At 39.8% G+C, this 25,565-nt stretch overlaps 2 protein-coding genes across 2 annotated transcripts in view; both read right to left on the bottom strand.

Moving 5' to 3' along the window:
- Positions 1-9,376, bottom strand: part of LOC136709332 (AT-rich interactive domain-containing protein 3B-like) — a 53,348-nt gene extending 43,972 nt beyond the window's left edge. The window contains exons 1-2 of the mRNA XM_066684475.1: positions 9,331-9,376; positions 6,501-7,156 (exon numbers count right to left, since the gene is read on the bottom strand). Coding sequence (XP_066540572.1) covers positions 6,501-7,156; positions 9,331-9,376 — 702 coding nt within the window. The remainder of the gene's footprint in view (positions 1-6,500; positions 7,157-9,330) is intronic.
- A 2,316-nt stretch (positions 9,377-11,692) lies between these two features.
- fam219b (family with sequence similarity 219 member B) lies at positions 11,693-18,851 on the bottom strand. The gene is made up of 6 exons (XM_066685783.1): positions 18,696-18,851; positions 17,544-17,661; positions 17,272-17,365; positions 16,742-16,816; positions 16,371-16,419; positions 11,693-15,310 (listed from the first exon to the last, which is right to left on the bottom strand). The coding sequence occupies exons 1-6, from the start codon at positions 18,756-18,758 to the stop codon at positions 15,161-15,163; spliced, it is 549 nt and encodes a 182-aa protein (XP_066541880.1). The 5' UTR covers positions 18,759-18,851; the 3' UTR covers positions 11,693-15,160.
- Positions 18,852-25,565: the final 6,714 nt, after the last annotated feature.

Raw genomic sequence — 25,565 nt, 5'->3', positions numbered from 1 at the left:
TGACACTGAACAACTAATCCCAGGCATTTTCCCATTTATATATATTTTAATATATTTACATATATTCCTGAGATTTTTCACAGCTGATCCTCGCAGGATTGCAGAAAGCAGAAGAACCACAGCATTCAGAGACCTCAGGCTAATGAGGCAAAGTGTGGGCTAATGACATATTCACATATTGAGCTTTGCTCAGTGACCTTCTATTTCATGCTACTTGGATCAGACTTGTAGGCCCAGCACAAAAACATACGTTTGGCTGTGGAATAAATTTTGAATATATTAGGTTTTTTTAGCTACTGCTTTAAAAATGCTAAACACTGAAGCTCTGCGCTACTGTAAAATTTCATAAATTTTTGCTAATCGCTAAATCCTGAATCATCAGGTGGTTTGGGGGATTTCATGGGTTTTTTTTTTTTTTCATTTGGTACTCCCTCAATGTTTCAAACAGGCCATGAAGCTGCGGGACTGTTTCTCCACTATAGGCATCTACACAGAACACCGCATAGAAGAGTGACATTCTCTGGTGCAGAAATAACAGACTTGGTTTATAAAAGGTGGGAGGGGGGAGATGGGGGGGGGACCCCATCTGACTGGAAAAACAGCGCACCATGGGCCTCTTGCTCACACGAGGGAACGATAAAGACGATAAACCATATCACAGGCATCAGAAGTAGGTCAGAAGACAAAGACACACCTGTGGAGCTCTCACATGAACAGCCTCTTTCTGTAAACCACAACCTGTTCTGTAAATGTAGAGCTGCACAGTATATCATTTGTGTATTGGTATCACAATTGCTGTACCTATACTGCACAACAGTTGCAATATGCATATGAACCCTTTAAATGATCATTATTTGTTGGCATAATTTATGTCTGTTGTGAAGATCTAATTTGCAAAACAAACCCATTTTTGGTTTCATAAACTATAGCATGTAAAAAACTCCACTTTCAGTTGCTGAGCTCCACATACCTGTGCTAAATTTATAAAGATTATTTATTTATTTGTTGTTTTTTTTGTGACATTATATTGCACCTTAATCAACATTGCTCTTTTTTTCTAGTACACTGGAGCCTTATAAAGGTTCTGCATGATCTGTTATTCTTAAGTCCATGTTTGAGAAATCGTGCAAATCAGTTACTAATCTAATTTAATCAAGCCAGATCAAGGCTGTTTTTCTGCCTTGCACCCTATTTATCCAGGTGGGCTTCAGATCCTCAGAGGAACAGCTCAGTATGAAGCAGTTAAAGAAGATGAATGAATGAATAATGAAATTCCCTGAGTAATTTGTTCATATGACACAACCCTATCGGAGCTTTTTTCTGTTCCCCACTGAAAAGGGTTGGATACTTTGTCTGAAGTCTTCCTCTCTACCTCATCCATTATAGATGAGGGATAAATGAGGCCAATCATCCTCTCTTACACAAGCCCCATCGATTGACCATGCAGCTGCCAGCCCCCATGTTGCCGCGGTGATGGCTAAATTATGCAACATTCGCCCACCCTCGACAAACAGGCCTTCATGTATCTCAGTATGAGGAGGAGGATGGGGGTGGCTGATGTTAAGGTTGAAACTACAGTAGTGGGGGAGGGCTGATGAATGCTGATGGCACACCTGATTACAGAGAAACATGCTTTGACAGTATGTTCATTTCTTGTGAATGGTTAGAATTATGGCTATGATGTTGTTGGAAACAGTGTAAAACTCCATGATCATGGTCTACATATAAGTGGATATTTGTCTAAACAATTAAAACATTCTGGTATTAATTTTACTTAAATTTTAATAATTTACAGGGTGAATAAAGTAATGCTCAAGCATTAATAATTTTATATGAGGGTAAGGTACTAATTACTACTTGAATTTATGTTTATTATCCCATACTGCCAATTTAATTATTGATAACTAGCTAGCATATGTTGGCATTGGCTAGCATGGCAATGTACACCCCAATCTGCCATGTCAGGTATTTTGTTGTACATGTTTACACATTAGTAAAGACTCCAAAACTGCTACCCAAGATTATAGTGTACAAATCCAATATAGCTAAATATACATATCGTACCATAGCATTCTCCTCCAAGCTTATAGAAACACCCAATCACTCAGTGTTAGCATTAGCTAAAACTATACACAGCATGAGTATACATTAATTCATTCATTCTCTGTAACTGCTTATCCTGGGCAACAATATGCATATACCAAAAAAAAAAAAAAAAAACTTTTTAAAACAAACAAACAACATGACGCTAACAGGAGTCAACTTCTAGAATCAATTTCACCCTGGCTTTCAGACCTCCACCCCTGATGTATTTCTCCAAAATACCAAACAATTCTGTTTCAAGCACAGTGTCCACGTTCTCTGTCATTAAATGCCTATTAATCACTGTGGGATTAGTGAGAGGGAAGGGAGCAATCACAGAAGCAGTCAGCCCCAGAGGACCCCAGGGACATGGAGGGGGATTAGTGAGGTCAGCTGTATGTCCCACTGCGCCCCAGGGTGAGAAACAACCCCCCCATAATCACTTGGCTCTGCTGGACACTGCCAAGTTGTGGGGGTCACATGTTCTTTATTCATCTTCCTTGTTTGACAATTGTGTACTGGGCTGTTTAGGACAAGGCTGAGGTCAGAAGACATTAATCAAGCAAATCTTAGGCAAAGTCAACCATTCATGGGCTACACGAATGGGCAAAAGTTTGTGGACACCTGCTTGGTCACATTCTCTTTCGACATCCAATTGTTTGTCCCTCTTTGCTGTGATAAATTCTCCTAATCTACTAGGAAGGCAGTATCTCTCAGAGTGGGGTTTAAACCAGTGCTGGAGTTGGGAATGTTGTGAAACCTGTTTCAGTTAAACATTCAGAAAATCTTATGCCATTGTTAGCTTGTTCCCAGATAGCATTTTTAGCTATAAAACTGATAACAGCACATTATGCAAAATTGTACACATCCAAATGCAAATAGAAATTGGACAGAACTGCATGTATGAATAAATAAATGAGACACAGATAGATACAAATTCTAATAAACCGTATGATACTCTACTGCTTGTACAAACTGTTGATTTGTGGCAGCCATCTTGGATTTTGAAATTGTGGGGGTGTTCCAGCTGAAATTTAAAATCTGAAATTGTGACATCCAAATTCAAACAGAAAGCAACATATTTGCCCTATGTACCTCATCGTGTAAAAGATGTGGGGGTTAATTACCCTAAGATAATTCACAGAGCAAACAGAGTTGGGTTTAATAATTCTCTTTATCTCACAAGTTGTAGAGTGATCAGAGCAGGGTTAAATCGATAGTTCACTTGCAAAACGTTGGTAGCTATTTTTCCCTGCTCTTCCTGTTAGTGAATGCAGGATTTTGTGCAGTGGGTGTTCCTGTTTTATTGTGTGCAAATAAAAATGAGGGGGTGTTTCTGTCTTACTATGAGCCAATAAAAGAAGGGGGTGGGGAATTTCTGTCTTACTGTGAGCTAATAAAAGAGGGGGCTGTTTCTCATGGGAGTTTCTGGAGTGTCCTTTTCTTAGTGCAGTTCAACTCTGTTTTTTATTCTTTATTTTTGGCTGTTTACCAGAACTTTTTTCCCTGCTTTAGCATTTTCAAATACCTGCAACATTTTATGGTACCATTGTATATGGGATTACTTTAGAATCACGTAAAACAATAAAGTAGGTTAATAATAAATAAAAGCTACTTTTACTACTGTCATTCAATCATGTAGTTTCTGAACTGGATAAGGTTGTTTTTTTATTAATTTTAAATATACACAGCAAATTCTCCAGTATTAAATAAACACTATTAGTGTTAACTTAACACTGAAACTGTTAAATTATTATACAGCCCGTGTTAATTTAACACACACACACACACACACACACACACATATATATATATATATATATATATATATAATATAGTATATAATATAAGTTTATGTTTCACTTGTTTTAACTGTCAGAGCCCCACAAATAGACAATATTGAATATTGAATGAGAAAGGGAACGAGAGAGAGAGAGAGAGAGAGAGAGAGAGAGAGAGAGAGAGAGCAAGAGAGGATCATTAAACAGCACAGTACAACATAATGACACGCCAGCAAACTGGGGGACAACAAAAAGCAGCCAGACGGTTTGTCATCGTACAATAGACCCTCCCCAGTCCCCCATTCATCTCCTGTTTCCCTCCCCTCTGTCTCTCCTGATCAAAGCAGCAGGACAACAGACACAGCATCATCCACACCTTCCCTAACACTTCACTGAGCTGGGTTTTACATGGCCGGATAAAGGCTAACAGCTTCTCCTCTGACAAAGTTCCACTTGTTGCTACTACAGCTTCAGACAATACCACTTCTGTAATGTAGCAACAGGTCGTCTTTACCACCAGCTGCAAAGTGATCATTTATTATTTTTAATTCACATCCGACAAAGAATACAATACATTTTCAGTACCTGAAAAAACTCTTTAGGCCCCAGCGTGTCCCCCACATGGATTCAGCCATGTTTTTGTTATTTACATGCACACACTTTATGAAAATCAGGCAGACTGACATTCTGTTGGCTGTGAGTTGTAAATACCTCACCCCTGGAACATAACTAGTGAAGTTAAATAACTGTGATCACCAGAAATAATCCTTGATGTAACTAATAATGAACGCAGTGACAAATACGTTCTTCTCCCCTACAGTCTTCAAACGACTTAATTTGTTAGGTTATTCTCGGTTGAATAAAATGAAATTTTAACCCTAGATTTTTAATACTATGCAACTGTTACCATAAAATGAACACAAAATTGAATTACAACCACAAGTTACACACAACAAAAAAATACTTTAAAACTTATATAATACACCTAATAAATGTTTATCTTTCTGTTAATATATACACAAAAATATTCATCACTGACCCTACATGGTCAGAAAATTAGTTTCTGTGGTTGTACCCTCAAGTGAACATATCTGTACTGTTATTATATTATAATTGTAGATTTTAAAATTGTGTTGATTTCATACGCCACGTTTCATCTCCAGGACATATGCACTTTTAAACACTGTTGTACCTTTAACGGTACATTTACACAGTGTGTACCTTTAGTGACAACATTGTACCTCTACTGTACCTTTTTTTCTGAGAGTGCACTGGACAGCTGAGGTCATATTCTATTCACGAGACACAGAACTCCATTCCAAAGAGGAGCTTTAACACCACACATACACACACACTCACTCTGCCCTGGCAGGGGCTTCCCCTAACTGTTAAAATTGGCCCAAATGCCTCTTTACACACTCTGGAGTCTGGCCAAGCCCTGCTGAGCTTCTGCCAGGAGCGAGAGACAGACAGACTGACACACACACACAGAGGGAAACAGCACAAAGTGAAAGAATGACGTCAAAGCCCTGGCTTCCTGCCAGGACACACTTCCAGGTTCTTTCACTTGCCTGACAGCAGAACAGCAACAGAAGCATTTCAACATGACTTGGACTTCCGCATGTTCTCGAAATCAGTGCACAGTTAAGAGGCCTCCGCTGAGACCTCTAGTCAAGTCTGTTACAGTGTCATTTAAGGAAAAAGTGAATGTGTTGGCACTTTGCATGCTCTCAGTAATATTAAGGGGTCGGCTGATAAGGAACCATAAGTCAATAGATTAATCGATTGGAGAAATAAATGTTAGTCGTAGACATGTGCACCTTCAAAGTACAAACTGCTGTCACTCAGATGGTGCTATAGAGTGATGTCACGATGAAGGTGAAAAGGGAGGAAACAGCAGAGATGATGGTCTGAATAGTCCTTTAAAAGTGATGTTTGTGATTTTAATCCAATACACGTTTTATATATATTTCAGAGAAGTGTTTCCTCATCATTAGTGAGCTCTCTGGTAAGTTCGCACTGTGGGGAAAAAAGCTCAACATCATCTGAAGGCATTTGGATGGTGGAGAGACTTTTGAACCCTGAAAAACATGAAAAAGGCTGGGGATGTTGTTCTATTCCTATTCCCATAGGGGGTTAATATTGACTTATTTTTGCTGTTTCAGATGTTTTACTGACTCTGACTGCTAACCTTCCATGAAACTTCACAAATATTCAAAGTGCTACAAAAATAAACAGCCCAATTTACAAATGAGTTTCTGTGGTAATTCAAACAATCAATACAAACGTATAAACAAATTAAACCTCAATAACCATAATGTACAGTAAAATATTTACTGAAATATACCGTTCCATCTTAAAAATATGTGAAGCTTCTCAACGCAAACAAACTGGAGGGGACTGTAATAATTGTTAATTCCGATACACTCTTAACCATGGTGCTGTTCATCACATTCGAATGACAGAAGTGAAGTGAGAGAAAATGGCACACAAACAGTGGTTGGATGTTTTGATTAATGACTAATTAATAGTCAACTGATTAATCATTTGTAGACATAATACCTAGCTGTAGGTCCCATCATCTTTTGTGGAAATTTAACTACACAAGTGCAGTTTTAGAAAGAACATTTTTCTAACCTGTTTTAAGTGATCGTCATAGCTCCAGTCAGCCTGGCCGTTAGGAGATGCTAGTGAAGGTGGTTCCACTGGAGACAGTCCATCCTCAGGCTCCTGTTTGACCCTTACAGGGGGTGATGATGGTTCCCTCTGCTTCCCAGGTGCCGGAGCTGGAGTTGGTGTTCCGGTGTAGCTCCCAAGCGAATGACCTTGCAACCTGGCGGCCCCTTGCTGTAGTGCCAGTGTCTGCTTTCTGAGAAACTCCAAACCACTGACTGGTCCATCCTCTTCCTCACTGGCTTCATCCCCCTCCATCATTTCCCCCTCATTATCATCGTCATCAGCAGCGTCATCATCATCGTTATCATCATCTTCCTCATCTGAGTCTCTGCCTCGCCCCTGTGCCTCCACGCTGTCCTGTTCTGGGCCCAGCGCTTTGACACGCTGGGCTTTAGCGGTCAAGCCCACTCCGGAGGCTCTGGCAGCAGCCAGAATGGCATGCTGGGCGGCCACCTGCTGGGCGTACATGATGTGGGCCTCACGGAGGCGCCTCTCCTTGCGCTCCATCTCCAGCCTCGCCTGCTGCTGCCTCTGCAGCTGCTCCATCACTGCCTCCAACTTAACCCCCGCCACACCACCTTGGGGGAAACCACCAGCCCCCAAACTGCCGTCCTGACGGAGAGAGAGATAGAGAGAGGAAACAACAAAGACGTCAACGACCTGTTGTAAAACACCCCGCTCTCATTATAGCACAAGCTTGGCCTCTGAGACTTCAGCCTTACTCACAGTGGAAAACACACAATTTAATTAGTCCCCGACTTACAGGAACAGTTAATGATCATTATATAACTATATAAATATGTATTTCATTACAATGACAGCGTAATGAGTGTGCTTAAAGAACCCATCCAGTGCAATTCAAGTGTTTAACCTTGTAAACATGCCTGTGTAGTGGTGTTTATATGCTAGAATACATAGATAAGGACTGAGATAAGCAGTCGGTGCCATAGCTATGCATATTGCCTTTGAAAGTACTGGTATAAAGACAATCTCAAAGAGGTGGATTCAGCCAGCCAAGGTTTCTTACATCATACATTTAAAGAATGTATGAATCAACAAATGGGTCAGTGCTTTTGAGGTGCAGATGAGAGGTGAAGGAGTGGGTGGAGATAGAGGGTGTCTAATTGTGTATTCACAATCTGCACGTGTGGAACTAAGAAGGGGGTTGAGTTACATCTAAACCACTTTAAAGGAGTAAGGGATTTTTTTCTTGAAAATACCTTCTACATCTGAATTTCTGGTGAACAGAGATGAGATTTTAGAGATCTAATTAATGACCTGGGGGACTCATTATACATCATTATATGTATAGTTTGCATAAAATTATGCCATATATTTGCATATAATGTATGAAAAAAGCAAAACAATTTTTACTCTGAGGACTATCAGAAAACATCTTAATTTATTCTAAGTTAAATATGTAATGAATACATTTAACAATAGACATATAAAACAACCAAAAAATAGCTCAAATCATGAAAATTAAAACTAAAGGGCAACATTTACTTCAAGTCTTTTGTGCATGTGACCAATGATCATGAATTTGAACCCAGTGTGTTTGAGCAAGGAATATCACCAACACTGCGGCACTAAAGGCCGTCCAGGTCGAGAAACTGCACGTCCATCTCTTATATTGACTAAGACAGGAAAGCTGTGGATATAAAGGCTTTCAATCCAATCAAGAGATTGCAATGAGACACACCGCACAGCCTCTAAGTAACAAAGACTACACACAGATTAGATGCGGGACTCATTCAACACAGAATTCAAACTAATAAAAGCGAGGCCTATTTTACATGAACTAATTTAGTATTTTTCATCTAAAAGACAAAGCCTCAGCAGCTATACACTCTACACCTAACTCTGTTTGCTATAATGCATTGGTAAAAGTGTACAATCAATATTAAAGCCCACAGCCATATAAAATAATGCATGAGGTAGTTTTCTCATTTGCCGGACCCTCATTATGGCCTCTGTGCATGGGGAGGGCTTGAGGGGGAGGTGGGGGTGTGCCATAAATTTCCACTCCTAGCTTTGATCTCCAAATGACTTTAGCATTCACTGCACTGAGTTTTGTTTTTGTGTTTTAAAGTTAGGAAATATCTCTGAACTGTAATTTGAATTTGGCTGGATCCATTTTATCAAGCAGAGGCAAATAAACAAATAACAAAACATTTTAAAAGCATGTGCATGCAGCATACGCAACAGAAAACAAATTCTCTTTTTGATCGAAAGAGTCCCCAATAAAGATCAAAGTCCCAGCCCTAATCAGAGCAGTATGCTGAGCAAATAAGGCCCTGGCAACTTTCAAGTAAAGGGCCCAAATCCTATGTTTGGACTCTGTATCCTCCCCCTGTGGTGCACCTAAAACATGACAGCTTTATCATTTACCACTGAACTGGCCACTTATATTATTGTACCATTAAACCGCCTATGTAAATGGACTCCTCTCTGATTGGTTGTCCTACCTTCTGCCGGAATAGGTGGTGCTACATATAATCAGTAGATGTGTACATGAATAATTTCTGATTATCAGCATCAGCCCTAATATCAGCGCATAACAATCACTCACTCACTCATACACGTTTAGCAGGAGAGGGTTTGGTGGGTGTTGGGGGGCGCAATTAGATCTCACAGTCCTTCTGATGCTTTATAAAAGTGCGGCACTACGTCAGTACCCTAGCTACAGTGACGTGATGGCGAAATAAAACGAGCACGAACTCCAAACATGGCAAGTGTGGTTTTAATTTAGATCTAAATTATAATATTTCTGATGAAAAAAAAATTAAGTTCACACTCACCATCTGTGCCCTGCTACTGTTGGAGTTATCCACCATCCCTCCTTCCTCACACTCCTCTTCGCTGCTGCGGCTCGTGCACGCGCTCTACCTCTCCGCCGACAAACGTGAGAGACAGAGAGAGAGCGTGCAAAGCAGGGCTACTCCGATCCTCCGCTGAGAAACGAATGAAATAAGGAGAAAGCGACGCGTCACTCACTTCGCTCGCAACAGAGAGATCGGACAGAGCGAGGGATTGAGACAGAGGGAGAGCGCGAGGAAAGACTTAAACGAGGGGAACGCGAGCGCATAGCTTACAGTTCACAGCTCCCTGCGCTCGCGGTTCTTTTTTTCTATTGCAGCGCACGTTCGTTCACTCACTCATTCACTCCTCCTCTCTCTCTCGCTTGCTCTCTCTCTCACTCACTCCTCCTCTCTCACCCCTCCTTTCTTTCTCCCTCTCGTGCCGTCAGTAGACCCGCCCAACCACAGGCAACAAGTTCCACAGCGCGATGATCAACAGGGTTAAACAAACAAACAAACAAACAAACCAGAATAGATGGGATTTTGTTACTGAATGCAGTTCAATGTTGTTTAATGTAATTTAATGCAGTTCAGCACAACATTTGGTTGTATTTGCATATTGAGGACATTTCCTCGTCAAGTAGCCTGTTTGCAATATAATTTATTCATTCATTCATTATCTGTAACCGCTTATCCAGTTCAGGGTCGCAGTGGGTCCAGAGCCTACCTGGAATCATTGGGCGCAAGGCAGGAATACACCCTGGAGGGGGCGCCAGTCCTTCACAGGGCAACACACACACACACACACACACATTCACTTTTGAGTCGCCAATCCACCTACTAACGTGTATTTTTTGGACTGTGGGAGGAAACAGGAGCACCCAGAGGAAACCCACACGGACACGGGGAGAACACACCAACTCCTCACAGACAGTCACCCGGAGCGGGAATCTAACCCACAACCTTCAGGTCCCTGGAGCTGTGTGACTGCGACACTACCTGCTGTGCCACCGTGCCGCCCAATATAATTTATGATCATTGATTTTTTTTTTTTATTAAAATCAGCTTTTTAATTATTGCAAAAAATAAAGAGCAGAGAACACACACACACACACACATAAGGATATGTCATCCTTCTCCCCCATCACCCCTAACGAGTGTAGCAAAAGCCTGCATTCGGCCAAAAAAAAGACGCTAGAAAAAGCTAGCATTCGTTCTGGAAAATTGTAAATCAAAAGTGTTAATTTGCATAAATATACACAAAAGCCTGTTTAAAAGACAGGAATAAATGGAGATTAGGAGATGTAAATAATAAAATATGACTGTTTAAGGTACACGAATATGTACTGTAATAAATGACATAATGAAAACTTGAAATGACCGATGTTTTATTGACATCCTGGAGTCATTTTGACCCAAGTGCGCCATCTACCGCTTAAGTGGTGAGTGCAACATAAAACTCAGCAAGCAGAGTGCTTTTATTTTCTTTGACATTGAACCCATCCGTGGTAGTGATATATATATATATATAGTTTTAAAACATATTTTTATTTAATATATTTGTATTTTTATTTTTAATTATAACGTGCACTTTACTTTCTATCTCATCATCTGCTGACTTTGCACATATTCTGTATTTAGTGATTATATACCTCAGTCTTAGCATTTGTTTTTGTCTTTCCAGTACTGCACTGGAGATGTAGCCTGGCAGTGTTATACTGTACAAGCTTAAATTGGTATAACAACAAACTGAATTGAACTAAAAAGGGCAGTGAATATGTGTGATTATATATATATATATATATATATATATATATATATATATATATATATATATATGTGTGTGTGTGTGTGTGAACCGTATTCTCTAGAGATAATAGATGAACCTAAGGCAGTTTAGGATTAAGTTTCCCAAACCCAGATTAAGCCAAAGGCTGGACCACACAGGATTATGAATGAAGAGTCCGCACTGGTTTTGCAATGTAGCGCAAGGGTAGATTTAATTAATAAGCCTGAATGAGTAACAAATCTATGAAGTCCCCAAAAGAGCAATTATTGTTTCCAGATGTAGATCTACTTTAGCGAAATCATTCATTCATTCATTCATTCATTATCTGTAAGCGCTTATCCAATTCAGGGTCGCGGTGGGTCCAGAGCCTACCTGGAATCATTGGGCGCAAGGCGGGATTACACCCTGGAGGGGGCGCCAGTCCTTCACAGGGCAACACAGACACACACACACACATTCACTCACACCTACGGACACGTTTGAGTCACCCCAGAAATACAAACTCGGGTTTGTCAGTGAAGCAAGAGTTCTTTAACCACAGTTTTGTCATTGATAAGGTCAAATTTTAATCATGAATATTTATTACTGTTTCTTTACAGTAAAAAGCCAGATATTACTACATTAGGTGTGTATTTTTCTTAAATGGAAAATAATAAATGAGTTAAATACAAATAATAGTGTCTTTCACAACAATGAAAATAAAACAAAAAACTTGAATTATTGCATTTAAGCTGAGCAACGGTTAGTATCTGACACATAAAAGTCTGAAGAAGAGATTGTCCAGTTAGTTGCATAGTACAGAAAGGGGAACAATCTGATGACTGCTCCGAGTGCAAAGTTCTAGGGAGAAACTACATCATTTGAGTTGAAACACTTTTTTGAATTTCCAATCACGAGACCGTGAAAGACCATTCTGTAACACACTTCCAATTAAATGATCAACTAAACTGAATATTACACCTATATTTGTCGAGCTTAGTCAGTAAACTTAAACGAAATTGGGTTATTCCTGACTACTGCTTTAAAATATAGTGACAAAACACATCCATATCTCACACAAAATCTTTCAACACAAGCTCAGGTAGAAAAGTACATAAGAAAAACTCCTTAAATCAAAGTGCAACTTTAAAAGCACTTATTTAAGTCCCAAAATTAAAGCTTATGGTAGAACATTAACGTGCACATAGAGGAGAGAGAGAGAGAGAGAGAGAGAGAGAGAGAGAGAGAGAGAGAGAGAGTGTCCCCGTCTAGTCAAAGACAAGAGGAAAAACTGCCTTCATAGAAGTGAATGGGGAAAACACACACAAACATGCTGGATGTGAGAACAGTGCTGGGTGCTGACGTTTTTAGGGTTCCCTTTAATGCTATGGTTCTTGATAGAATGACTTCTGCACAAGTGAGAATCAGTGAGCATTCTATTTGATTGGCTATATCCAAATTACATGCCAGTGTCGATGTAGTTACTCCTACATTAAGTGAAAGAAGTACTCTCCCTCCTGAAGTTCAACATGCAAGGAGGAGACCATTAACTAACTAACAAATACCACTGGCGAGCAGCTGCACCACCAAAAATATTCATTTGGAATCAGTAGAAAACTTAGGGGCACACTATTGGTATTGTTTTAAATTAAAAAAATGAATATTACCCATTCCTAGCGTCAGGCAGGTATACATTTAATATTGTGGCTATATTCAGTGCATTCCCACCCCCTGCACTTTCCATTCTACAGCCTCAGTCCTTGCAGGCTGCTGCACAACACAGTGACCCCCCCCCCCCACCTTAAGAGCTAATGATGTAGTGCCAGGTCCATGCACGCATTATGAGCGGTTGGACTGGTTTACGAATCTCATTCTCAGATTCTTCCCACCTACATTTAGTGCAGAAATCCTCATGGTAGTCCCTGGCTATGAGATCATGTCTGGCTCCTATAGACTACTAATTATCAAGAACAAATATGACAACAAAACAAAACTGTGCAGTCTTGTGGCATCCAGGGCTTGAGAACCTTGAGCCTGAGATCCTGGCATGTCCTTGCCTCCTGGAAGATCTGAGAATAGTACAGGTGATGAAGTAGGAACAATGACTGAATTATTCTACATTCAGGCCTTCCAGGACTTTAAATAAAAGACTTCCTCAATAGATTGTTATAAGCTATGAGATTCAATGCATAAGTTGCTGATCAAATATATTTTATCAGTTGAGACTACTGAAATCTGGGATTGGAGACACTGGATATAAAGTGTAACCTTAATATTCTTAAATGAGCCACAGCTGCTCAGTCTCAAGTTCGGTAGAAAAAAAAAAAAGAAGAGCGTAGTTAACGCAATCCAAATCAAGTACCACTTTAAATTAAGACTATGCTAATACAAGTTTATATATGGTTTAAAAACTTGTTTATTACATGGTTATTACTTTGATTTTAAACACCTTAATGATCATTAATAACCATTTAGCACAGAAATTGAAAGGGCAACAGTGACCTCCTATATATCTAATACTAAAGTTGTCAGAAAACTTATATCAAGGTAAGGAATATCCTAAGACCTGAGAATGTGAATTTAGTTATTCCACATGTTTAGGTACACACCGCATTATTATTAACATATAGAAACACACTCTGTTGGTGGTTAATTGATTAAACGTGGTGGTTAAATAGTTAAACCGATTAACAAATATGTGCTCAAGGTGACTTAATGTCAAGGCTTAATGTCGATTGATGGAGAAGTAAGGTCAGAATCCGGCAAGCTGTGAGGGTTAAGAGTGCTGATGAATGTAGGTACACTTTTTGGCAAACAACAGGTCACTGTTCCCCTTTGTTATAATATATATCTATGTTATAACTAATGACTTAATGTATTAACAACATAACTAATAACTATTATTAACCATTAATAAACAGATTTTAAACCATATATAACCCTATAAAAGTGTAATATTATTCTAAAGTGGTATCCAAAATCATTTGGTGATTTGTGGATAATCAAATTTAGTTTTAGTCAGAGCAGCACTAGATATTTCCTTTGATGGTGAGGTGGACTAGATTCATGAACTAGTCTCAACAGGACGAGACCTGTATCAAACAGACTGCATATGCCGTTGGATTAGGCATGAGCTTAAGGTTAGAATGATGAGAGTCTGCTTAGATCATTCTAGACAGTGTTGCAGGTTTCCCAATAGTACAGCAGGATTATTCTTAAATGGCATCAATGTGGAGGTCGGAGACACACCAATAATCACACCACATTGGTGATGATTTTGCACTGAGGCACTTTTAAGAAACCTGAAGACTTATTGAGGCAGAAGTGCCGTGGTATGTTTAGGTTTGCTTTAGAGTTTAGGGATGAACGATTGTTGCAACAATAATTCTTTACCTTATGAAGCAGCCATTACACTGACAGCTAGTGGCCTGGAGGAGTCAAAGAGTCTGCACTAAATCCAGTTATAAAATGGCTGCCGAATAATGGAGTCATTTCTATGGAGAATAAACTGGTTCTTTCAGGGATGAGAAATCCGACTGCTTCTCGAGTGTTGCACTTTTGGAAAAAACAAACAAAAACTACTAACAACCATTTTTATCAACGTTGTTTGCCGCTTTGGGTGGAAAAATGACTGATTGCTACTTTACGCTCCAAGACTTGTTTCACCCCATAAAAGACAAACCTATCTCTTTGAGTCTTGAGGCCTCAAGTGTATCAATTTTCCCCAATTAAAACTTAGGACAACTGAACTAAAGACAACAATTTGATACTAAAACGATTAATGGTTCAGCCGTGTTAACAGGCCAACACATGGACATCTCTGTCCAGCTGGGAGAACAGCAGAACATCAACCAGTCTTTGCTTAAGCTCTGGAACTTCACAGGTGCTGCAGAGAACGTTCTGCAGTTCTAGACTCCCATTTTCCATACCAGATCTCCATATGCCTCAGAGCTGGTTCGCCGGCTGGAAGGCAGCATGTATGTGCAGGTCCAGCGTGAAAGGCGAGTGAAAGGTTAAGAGCAGTGGGTTAAGGGCAGTTCTGTGGGCAGTGCTCACTGCAGGGAGCAGGAAGAGCTGTCGAAGCAGCAGCAGACTGAAGAGCCCATGGCTTTGGGAGGAATGAGGTCCAGGTCCTCATCGTCTGGAATTTCATCCAGTCTGTATCCGTCCTTGAGCAGCTGTTGACTCAGTTCAGGGTGAACCTGGACGAGAGGAGGGATAGATATCACGTTACTCTGAGAAGCTGAGATGCTACTTGTAGAATAAAAAAAGTTGCACTTGAGTAAGGATTTTCTTAGTTTATACAATTTCTGACAAAGATGGTCAAATCATTTTAAATATGAGGCAACAGATTAAAATGTGGGTGCATCACTTGAACTTCTACACACACTCCCTAGCTTCAGGGCCCAAACTTCCAACTGCATAAATACACTCATTATCATCATCATAAAAAAAGGCTTCTCCCAGAAGGATGTGTCAGATTGCTATTCGGAAGGAGGATAAGGATTCCAGAAACAATAAATATTTTTTAAATTTAGACTGATACGAGCAATATTTACTGATTTACACTTACAAAAATAGTGTCTCTCAGTATGGCGCTGGGCCATATCCATCAAATACAGCTGGAATATTCTCGTGCAGTTCCTTCCACCTATCCTCCAGTGTTCACTCCTGTCATTCCTTCTGGGTGCAACCATTTTTTGAACGATGAGTGTACTTATTCATTTAAAATTTTTGATTGAACTGATTACAAGATGTAAACTAGGGCTGTGCCATATCATTCACCATGATATCATCATCATTTTTAATTTAAAATTTTTTTAATTTGATTTTAAAAAGTCAATATAATGATATTCTAACATGTTCATCCAACGATGTCATGCAATTAGTCATAAAATGGCATATGTTCTTTACATGAGTTGTTTAGGCACAATGAAGTACGGTGGAAAGTGGCTCTGAATGATTGAACTTACATTTGTAATAAAATCAATATTTTTAATAAACAAACCATAATAAAAAATTTTAATATGTATTTCATATATTAAATATAACTTTTTTTGTTGCAATAATGTGTTCTTGAAATTACTAAAAGTATTTTTTATTGTTTCATCATATCGCCAAGGATATCGTTATCGTGAAAACACCCTAAAATATCATGATATTTTTTTTAGGGCCATATCGCCCACCCCTAATGTAAACTCTACCCTACTTTCTTAAAACAGTTAGTTTATTTAAATACTTCTTCCGGCAATGGTGCCTCACCTCTGCAGAGGAATATCCAGATGAATACTGTGACTCCAGCTCTACATCGCTGAAAGAGAAAGAACCAGTAATTAAGCTGCACGTCTACTCTACAGAACATAAGACCCACTTCCCCTTTCAATTTGGTCAAGTCTGTGAAGCACAGGAATCTTCAGATGTTGCGGCATCCAAAAAAGTAAGTGAAACCAAACAGGATGGCATTCATATGGAAACATAGGGTTACCCAAAGTCATGCAACAGCTGGAAAAGACTTGGTCATGATGCTTTCAAAAGAGAAGTTCACACATGGTGACTTATGGTACAGAAATAATGGCACTGATGTCATTTTTTACTCAAGTACTCCATGCAAATTGTAATGTTTCTGTATTTACCTGTCAGAATCCAAAGATATTAGTGTGTCTTCTGCATTCTGGCTAAGTGCTGCATATCCCTTATTGAACTTTATACTGAAAAAGAAAAAAACATTGTTAAAAACCTGCTCATCTTTTTATTGCTGCTTGGGTGGAATTTAAGTATGAGGAAAATCCCTTTCACACCCAGAAAACAATCAACCATTCTGTCTAATCATTAATGAACTGTTCCTTTATGAGTCTCTGCTAAAAATATGCAACCGTCTTTACTAATTTTTCTGTTGAAACATATTTATAGAATTTCTGGACATTCAACATGAGCTTTAAACTAGCACTGTTCAATTTTAGATTAGTTGTTTCAATGTGCCCCAACAAGTCTGACTGCACTGTGTTGATGAGCTGATCAATAGATGTGTGTGTTACAGACATTGTGACCTCTTGTTCCTATGTCCAGCACTGTAAAACACATCTGAGTCTACAAGGCTTTACAGTTCCTCTTAAAAGACACCCAAAGGGCTGATTCAAAGGACACTGCAGAGCACTGCACTCACTTCTTAGCGCCATGTCTGGGCTGCTGCATGACTGGACCCCCGGATGAAAATCCCTTCTTCTTTAGGGCTCTTCTGGCCATCTCTCTGTGTTTTTCTGCACACATTTATATACAGAAAGAGATTCCAATCAGCTTAGACTAAGGTCTATGAAAGAAATATATATATAAATATAGCCTAGTTTAAGAAAAAATATTTATTGCCACAACACAAGATAACAAGATAAAAATGTTGTTATTTGTGGCATTTTTAGGTTATAATATGTTGTCACTTACGTAATTTGGTGTGTATAGCAGGAACTTTGGACATAATATAAGGTCCCCTCTTCTCCACAGGCCTGCTCCCTCCATCCCCAACTGGTTTCGGTCTGCTGCTACCGCTACTGCCTGGCTTCTAGACATAGACGTGATTTCACATGTATTTTATTTAAGCTTATTGCTCTAGAATTACTAGGAATAAATTCTGTTTACCCATAGAAATGCAAGAGGATCCAGTGTTTCTGTAAGTTTCAAATATAAACAAAATATGGACCAAAAGCATCTACAAACCAAACACAGGATTTAAACACAAGATTTGACACTAATCGTGTCATGAGAGAAGCAGGTGCTTTTTGGTTGGTGCAGCATAGGAATTTGTGGTGCAATTTTAAATCCTTTATCTATTTTATCAAATCTTGCTTTGTATCCAGTTGGTTAAAATTATAACCAGTATACACAACCCTGAAATTCAACAGTGTGCACTGTTCTGACGATTAGCGTGCAAAATATATAATAATAATAATCACATATAAAGTATTAGTAGTATTAAGATTTAGTTTTTGTTTCAATGTCTACTCAATCAGTCCACCTCTTTCTCTACCCATCCCTCGGCCCCGCCCCTGCAGCTGGTATCTCCACTCCATCCCACAAATGTACAGGATTGGTTCCTTAAGTTTATGACATAAGAAACTCTGACTGTCTGAATTCATACATTTGAGGCCGTCTTTTCAACAATACATTTTCAGAACAGAAAAAGCTCAATAATTATGCCACTGCTTATATTTCTTATTACACACCTGATAAGTGCATAATTCCACAAATACGTTTTAACAAGGTTAAACACATGAGTTTCACTGGAGGGCCAGAGCACATAAAAAGGCCAACAGGCGTTCATTTTAACAGGGTTTATCTACTTAGACATATCACTACAACCCTAACTAACGCCTGCCTCGGGAGGCCAAGCCAATGTTAAGAGTCAAATTCTGATTATTTGGTTAAAAAAAAAAACACCGTATAACTCTTAACAATAAGCTGTATATAAAACCAGGTCTAGTTTAAAATGCCATAGACTACCTCTGTGTTTCAGACGCTTAACCCAAGGCTAAAAACGAAAGCCAAAACAAACCCTGCCTCCTTTAGTTAATTAGTTTATTTCTAATAAAAACTGACCGCTATGGACGACGACTCCGACAAGAGGCCGTCCTTCTCTTGCTCCTCCATAATGTCGTTCATGTTAGAGATATAGAAACTAGTAAAAACATGACTTAAAAAGCGCTGAAAATAACAGTAATATGTACACACAACCCCGCTAGTCTGTTTTGTGAAGGCTGAACATGAGGACGTGTCTCAAATCATCCCACAAGCACTACATAGTGTAATTTGTATGGTATAAAATACTGCCTCCTGCACTAAACAGTTCGCAATGTGTCAAAGAGGCATTTGGGACTCGTCTATCTGTGCACGACTGGACATACAGTCAACATACATTGCTCTGTTTGTGGGCAAATATTTTTAAAAAATATACCGGACTTAGTGCACTTAATAGTTAGTAAGAAGCTATTTGATATGTACCCGGATTCCCCTACAGGGCCTATGATAGGGTCTTTTATTTCAAAATAAAAGTGCGTACATCCAACTAACACGAAATGTGGAGTGTCCCTTACAAATGTGTGAAGTGTATTAGATTATTTAATATAAAATATATAATAACATTACTAAAAACTATACAACCAAACATTCACCCAGTGAATAGATCGCAGAATATTGTAGGTCTCAGTCATTTAATTGAATTATTTGGACAGAAAAAATTATTACAGTAATTATGCTATATTGTAAGCACTGTGATTTTTGTACTTCGCATTAACGTTATAAATATATAGAACTTGGGATTATAAAACAAAGCTTTTACCATATTCTTCGTTACAAATACTAAACTGCTGGAACAGAGAATGACCACAAGAGGACACCATTGCCCACTGTTTACCCTGTACATCGGTGTGTCCACATCAGATTTTTATTAAAATTCTGTATCACACTAAATACAAAACACTCAAGGCCTTCCAGAATATTTACCTGATTTCTGTTAAAATAAATAAATGAATAAATAATAAATATAAATTCAAGAATTTTGCCACCCTGAATTTTGGCCCATTATCTTGTGGTTAATTAGTAAAAAAATAATGTTAAGTTTCAATTCCTCCAACTCATCCCAAAAGTACTGAGAGGAGGTCCATCACTCCAGAGAATACAGTTCCCCTGCTCCAGAGCCCAATTTTCAGGGGCTTAATACCCCTCAAGCTCACACTTGACATCAGGCATTGTGCCATTACGCTCCTGTGTGGCTAAATGTCCTAATGCCATATCTGTAAACTGTCAATTGGTGTGATATCCCTATAAAAGTATCTTGTTCTTGGAGATTTAATGTAGCTCTTAACAACCACAAACCCCAAATAAATGTTTTCATCATTTTATTCTGTGAACAGCTGACTGTACAGTGGACAGGAGAAGACTCTCATTGAGCAGGACAGTCACATACATCCATTTTGTCAATGAGTTGGCAAGCAAAGGGGGACAGAAAGACAAGAGGGAGGGAGAGGGAGAGAAAGAGGGAGGAAGTGAGTGTCTCAGTTAATGACCTTTACTGCCCCCGGTACTGGTGCAGAATTTTCATTACACAATCAAGAGCATGAAGAGAGAGAGAGAGAGAGAGAGAGAGAGAGAGAGAGGTTTCTTTGTGTACAGACTGAATCTAATGTAATGAATCGTATGCAGTGTCAGAGGCATTAATTCGTTATAGGGCTGTATTAGTATGGGCAGCATTTAGTCCAATAAGGGGAGGACAGTGATCGTCACACAATGTGGTGAGAGAGTAAAGCCAGTGTTTGCTAATGCCGAATGTCTCGACTGCTTTACGTCCACACTTTGTACCTGCTGCTGCCCTCAGAGCAGCGGCTGCTCTCAGCCCTAAATCGCACACTGAGAGCCCTGCCTTCAGCCCAGCACTAGGTGACGTACAGCAGGAGGTGAAATGCTGGAGAGGAGATTTAGAGACAGGGAGAGATGCTGAGCTTGATGAATAAAAACCCTCTCGGTCGATAATAATCGGCATCTGACTCTCAGAGCCCTTGAGTCACTTCAGTTCATTTAATCCACACACAGCTTTAACTGAGCGCTCTCTTTATTTTCATCATCTCTATTTTGCATTCTATCTTTTTGTATTTTTCTCTCCTTTATTTTCTTTTCTCTCTTTTTCATCCTTGATCATTCTCCCTCTCTCTCTCTCTCTCTCTCTCTCTCTCTCTCTCTCTCTCTCTCTCTCTCCCTCTCTCTCTCTCTCTCTCTCTCTCTCTCTTCAATTCAATTCAAGGTGCTTTATTGACATGACAAATTAATTACATTTATATTGTCAAAGCCTGGGTTACAATTTTAAAAGTTTTAAGAAGAACATAAACATTGAAGTAAACAATAAAATGTTGCATTAAATAAATACAGGGTGTAACTTATTAGAAACTTGGAAACAGTAACATTTAACACTAGTAACACTGGGGAAAAGGTTATATATGGAGTCATAGAGTTGTGTGTGTTGTGTGTGTGTGGGTGTGTGTGTGTGTTCTCCCAGTAGATACGCGAGTCTGTCTGTGGGGTTCAGGGCTGTGTGTGTGTGTGTTCCCCCAGCAGATACGGGAGTCTGTCTGTGGGGTTCAGGGCTGTGTGTGTGTGTGTGTGTGTGTGTGTGTGTGTGTTCTCCCAGTAGATACGTGAGTCTGTCTGTGGGGTTCAGGGCTGTGTGTGTGTGTGTGTTCTCCCAGCAGATACGGGAGTCTGTCTGTGGGGTTCAGGGCTGTGTGTGTTTGTTTGTGTGTGTGTGTGTGTGTGTGTGTGTTCTCCCAGTAGGTACGGGAGTCTGTCTGTGGGGTTCAGGGCTGTGTGCATGTGTGTGTGTGTTCTCCCAGTAGACACGGGAGTCTGTCTGTGGGGTTCAGGGCTGTGTGTGTGTGTGTGTGTGTGTGTGTTCTCCCAGTAGATACGGGAGTCTGTCTGTGGGGTTCAGGGCTGTGTGTGTGTGTGTGTGTGTGTGTTCTCCCAGCAGATATAGGAGTCTTTCTGTGGGTGTCAGGGCTGTGAAGGATGGGTGTTTATCACTGAATTTCATGTAGAACTCTTTGTGGATCTCAGTGTACTTTGGGCGCTCTGTCTCAGCTCGACTGAAGACGCACTGCTGGCAGAGTCTCTGCTCCTGAGGCAGCCAGGTCTGTCTGTGTCTGCCCGTCTCTATGGTCAGACCATGCTGACCGAGACTGTACCTGGTCAGGGTGGTTCTCAGGTCTCGGTCAGTCACTGTGCTGAGGTACTGCGCTACAGTGTACTTTAGGGCCAGAGAGCAATGCATTTTACTCTGTGTTTTAGTTTTGAATGTTGGTACTGTTCTTTTATTCGTGCAGTAATTTGGTCGGGTCTGATCAGATCTGCTGTGTTCTGGTTCTGAGCTGGCTGAGGGTTAGTGAGTGAGTGTGTTAGTGAGGGTGGGGAACTGTAGCTCAGGACCAGCTGAGTGAGGGGGTTGTGGGATTTCTGCAGGAATGTGTTGCTCTCTCTCTCTCTCCATCCATCTTCCTTTCTATCCCTCTCATTCTCCATTGCTTTCATGCATCTTATGCATTTTGCTTTTATTTCTTTTTTTCTGTTTCTTTTACATTCTCATGTCATTCATATTTGATTCTCTCTCTCTCTCTCTCTCTCTCTCTCTCTCTCTCTCTCTCTCTCTCTCTCTCACCAGTAAGCTGCATAAGCACTGCTATATATGGTTAGACTAAGTATAGAACAAGAGAAATGGTTATAAGTGATATTCATATTTAACTCTCTCTCTCTTTCTCTCTCTCTCTGTAGCAGAGAACAGTTGTTATTTTTAACTTGATCTCTGATTTGTGCAATTTCATTGCAATTTCCTGTCATACGCATACACATGCACACACACACACACACACACACACACACACACACACACACACACACTTTCCTTTTTGTGTTTTGTAGGGCCACAGAATTTCATCCATTTTGTGGAGAGTTCACTTGAACTTGCATGAACTACTGCCAGCCAAACCCTAACGTTAAACTAATTCTAACCCAAACCCTTATTCTAAACCTACTTTTAACCCAAAACTTGTTCTCACCTTGTAATTAAAGGATATACGATGTGGGTACCATCACAGCATGAATTTTTAAACAGACTTTGTCCCCACTATGTGACATACACTGCTCAACTATAACAGACCATCTCCTAGTTTCTCCACCCACTGTCCATTCCCCCAGCTCCACTGACCATACAGGAGCACTTTTACAGCTACAGAATGTTGCTCTGCATACTTTATATTCCCCCCTTTCTTCAATGAACATGAGCCTCACAGAGAAGGTATGGTTTAACTGTTGGATCAGACACAGCAGTGCTGCTGGAATTTTAAAGCCCTCAGTGTCACTGCTGGACTGAGAATATCCAGCCAACAGTATATTTTGTTCAGTGATGAAGGACTAGAAGATGACCAACAATAACTGTACAGCAACAAATTCTCTGACTTCACATCTACAAGTTGGAACAACGAGGTAGGTGTAGACAGTGAGTAGACAGTGTTTAAAAACTCCAGCAGCATGTCCACTCATACCAGCACAACACACACTAACACATCACCTGCATGTCAATGTCAATATCAGCGCTGAGAATTGTACACTATACAAATCATGCCGGCTCAGTTGTGGTCTTATGAGGTCCTGACCATTGAAGAACAGGGTGAAAGGGGGTAAATAAAGTATGCAGGTGAACAAATTGATTATAGTCTGTAATTATAAAACTACAAATTGCTCCTGTCCAGTCAGTGGAACTGACAGTGAGTGTAGAAATAAGGTGGTGGTAATAATGTTATGGTTGGTCAGTGTATATGTACCACACACGCGCGCATACACACACACACACACACACACACACACACACACACACACACTGTATCAAGCAGTCTTTCAAGGACACAAATACACATCACCTAAAAATTCATGGCCAAATAAATGAGAAACTAAGGCTAACATCACCCTTCTCTTTACATCAGATCCTATTGTTGTCATGGAGACACCCCAGGGATATAAAAGAGATATGTTTCTTGGTTTGTGAGTCTCTGTGTGTGTGTGTGTGTGTGAGAGATACACCTTATTTGGTGTGGAAAATGAAGTGTTCACTGGACTGTTTCATGTGATCACCTGTTTAAAGGAAGTGTAACTGAGGGGTTTAGAGTGGAAAATAAATGAGTGCAGTGTCTAATCGTCTTATCTATATACCAAACTCATTCTGAAAAATGAGTAAATTTTGAATTTACTTTTCATATTCTTTCCGAGATGTCCAGAAACAGATAAAACTACATTAGCACTGGTGCTACAGACAAAATACTGGGGGCTTTATAACAACCTAGTAGACATTTAGTATGGTGCATGGTGAGCTTAGGCTCATGTGATGCTACTCAAGAGTCTCCCCTTTCATTCCTTGCTTTTCTGTGTTTATAAAAGCCTTTGGATATATACAGTATCTCTCCATCATACAATGTTCTCAGATGGCATCACACTTGGTTTTGGGCTTAAAAAAGACCTGGAACATGCAAAATGCATGACCTTAAGAGAACTGTTAAGAGCCATCAGGAACTTCATCTTGGAATCTGACAAGCTTCCGAAAGCATTTAGGTGAAAATGTTAAATCACGATAAACAGGAAATCTGCACTCCTTAGGGTTTTTAACCTTCTGAACGCATGTGCTTGAGCCTGCTTTGGGTCATTTCAGGGGGTTGTTTCCATAGCACTCTGTAGTCTTTTGAAATCCACTCATTGCCACTGTTGGGGAGGTTCACACATTAATTACTCAGTGGGCCATTTTACCCACTTTACAGAGACCACAGCACAGAAGGAAAGCAATTTGGACTTAAAAGGGTTAAAACCTTGTTCATTTTTCATCAGGCCGGAAGTTGTGGCAGGCGGATATGGATAAAGCATATATTGTTGAGATCAGTGAAGTTCTCATGGACTAATAACTATCATCACCAGTAGATTGACCAGAGGAGGATGGGTCACCTCTTGTGAGCCTTGGTTCCTCCCAAGGTTTCTTCCTCAGCTGGGGGAGTTTTTCCTTGCCACTGTCGCCCCTGGCTTGCTCACTTGAGGGTTTTACATTTGTTTTTACATTTCATGTCAAATCTTTGTCTTACTGGAATTCTGTGAAGCTGCTTTGTGACAACATCAGTTGTGAAAAGCGCTATATAAATAAATTTGATTTGATTTGAATTTGATCAGATACACAACCCAGTTTCTGTGGAACTGAGGTCTTTCGCTATCTACCTTCATAACATTGTGAAACATTCAGGAAATCTGGAGAAATCTCAGTCTGTAGAGCAAGGATGGACATCACTGCTGAATAAGCCAGTCCATCATGGCCTAAGATGTCCACACTATGCATATGTGTGAAGGTAATATTGACAAGTAACCATGTATTGCCATCCCTACCATCATGTGCTTGGAAGTTCATGGTTATTTCAGCAATATAATGCCAAGTGTCATTCTGCATGTACTACAACATTATTGCTTCATAGACACATGTGTGTGCTTGACTGACCTGTCTGCTGTCCAGATCTGGCTCCTCTGGCACATCATGAAGAGAAGAATCACACAAAAATTACTGCAGACTGTTGAAAAGGTGAAGTCATAAATTCTACTTTCACAACATTTTTTATCCTTAAAACACAAACAATGAAAAGGCATAATTAAAAGCAAACGTGATGTAACACAGTAATTAGTTGCAGGCATTAAACTCTAAATATGCTGATATTTAGAAAATACCATTAGCATACATCAGTATGGTAGCGCTCCGGGTGGTGATGCTGTCACACATGTTCAGGTTTGTGCATGGTGAGCTGTGAGGAGTGTGTGAGGTGTGTTCTCCCTGTGTCTGTGTGGGTTTCCTCTGCTTGCTTTGGTTTCCTCCCATGATCCAAAACCATATATTGCTAGGTTGAT

This window comes from Hoplias malabaricus, chromosome 11 (genome assembly GCF_029633855.1).
Source record: "Hoplias malabaricus isolate fHopMal1 chromosome 11, fHopMal1.hap1, whole genome shotgun sequence".
NCBI lineage: Eukaryota > Metazoa > Chordata > Actinopteri > Characiformes > Erythrinidae > Hoplias > Hoplias malabaricus.
This window is presented reverse-complemented; position numbering and strand designations above follow the sequence as displayed.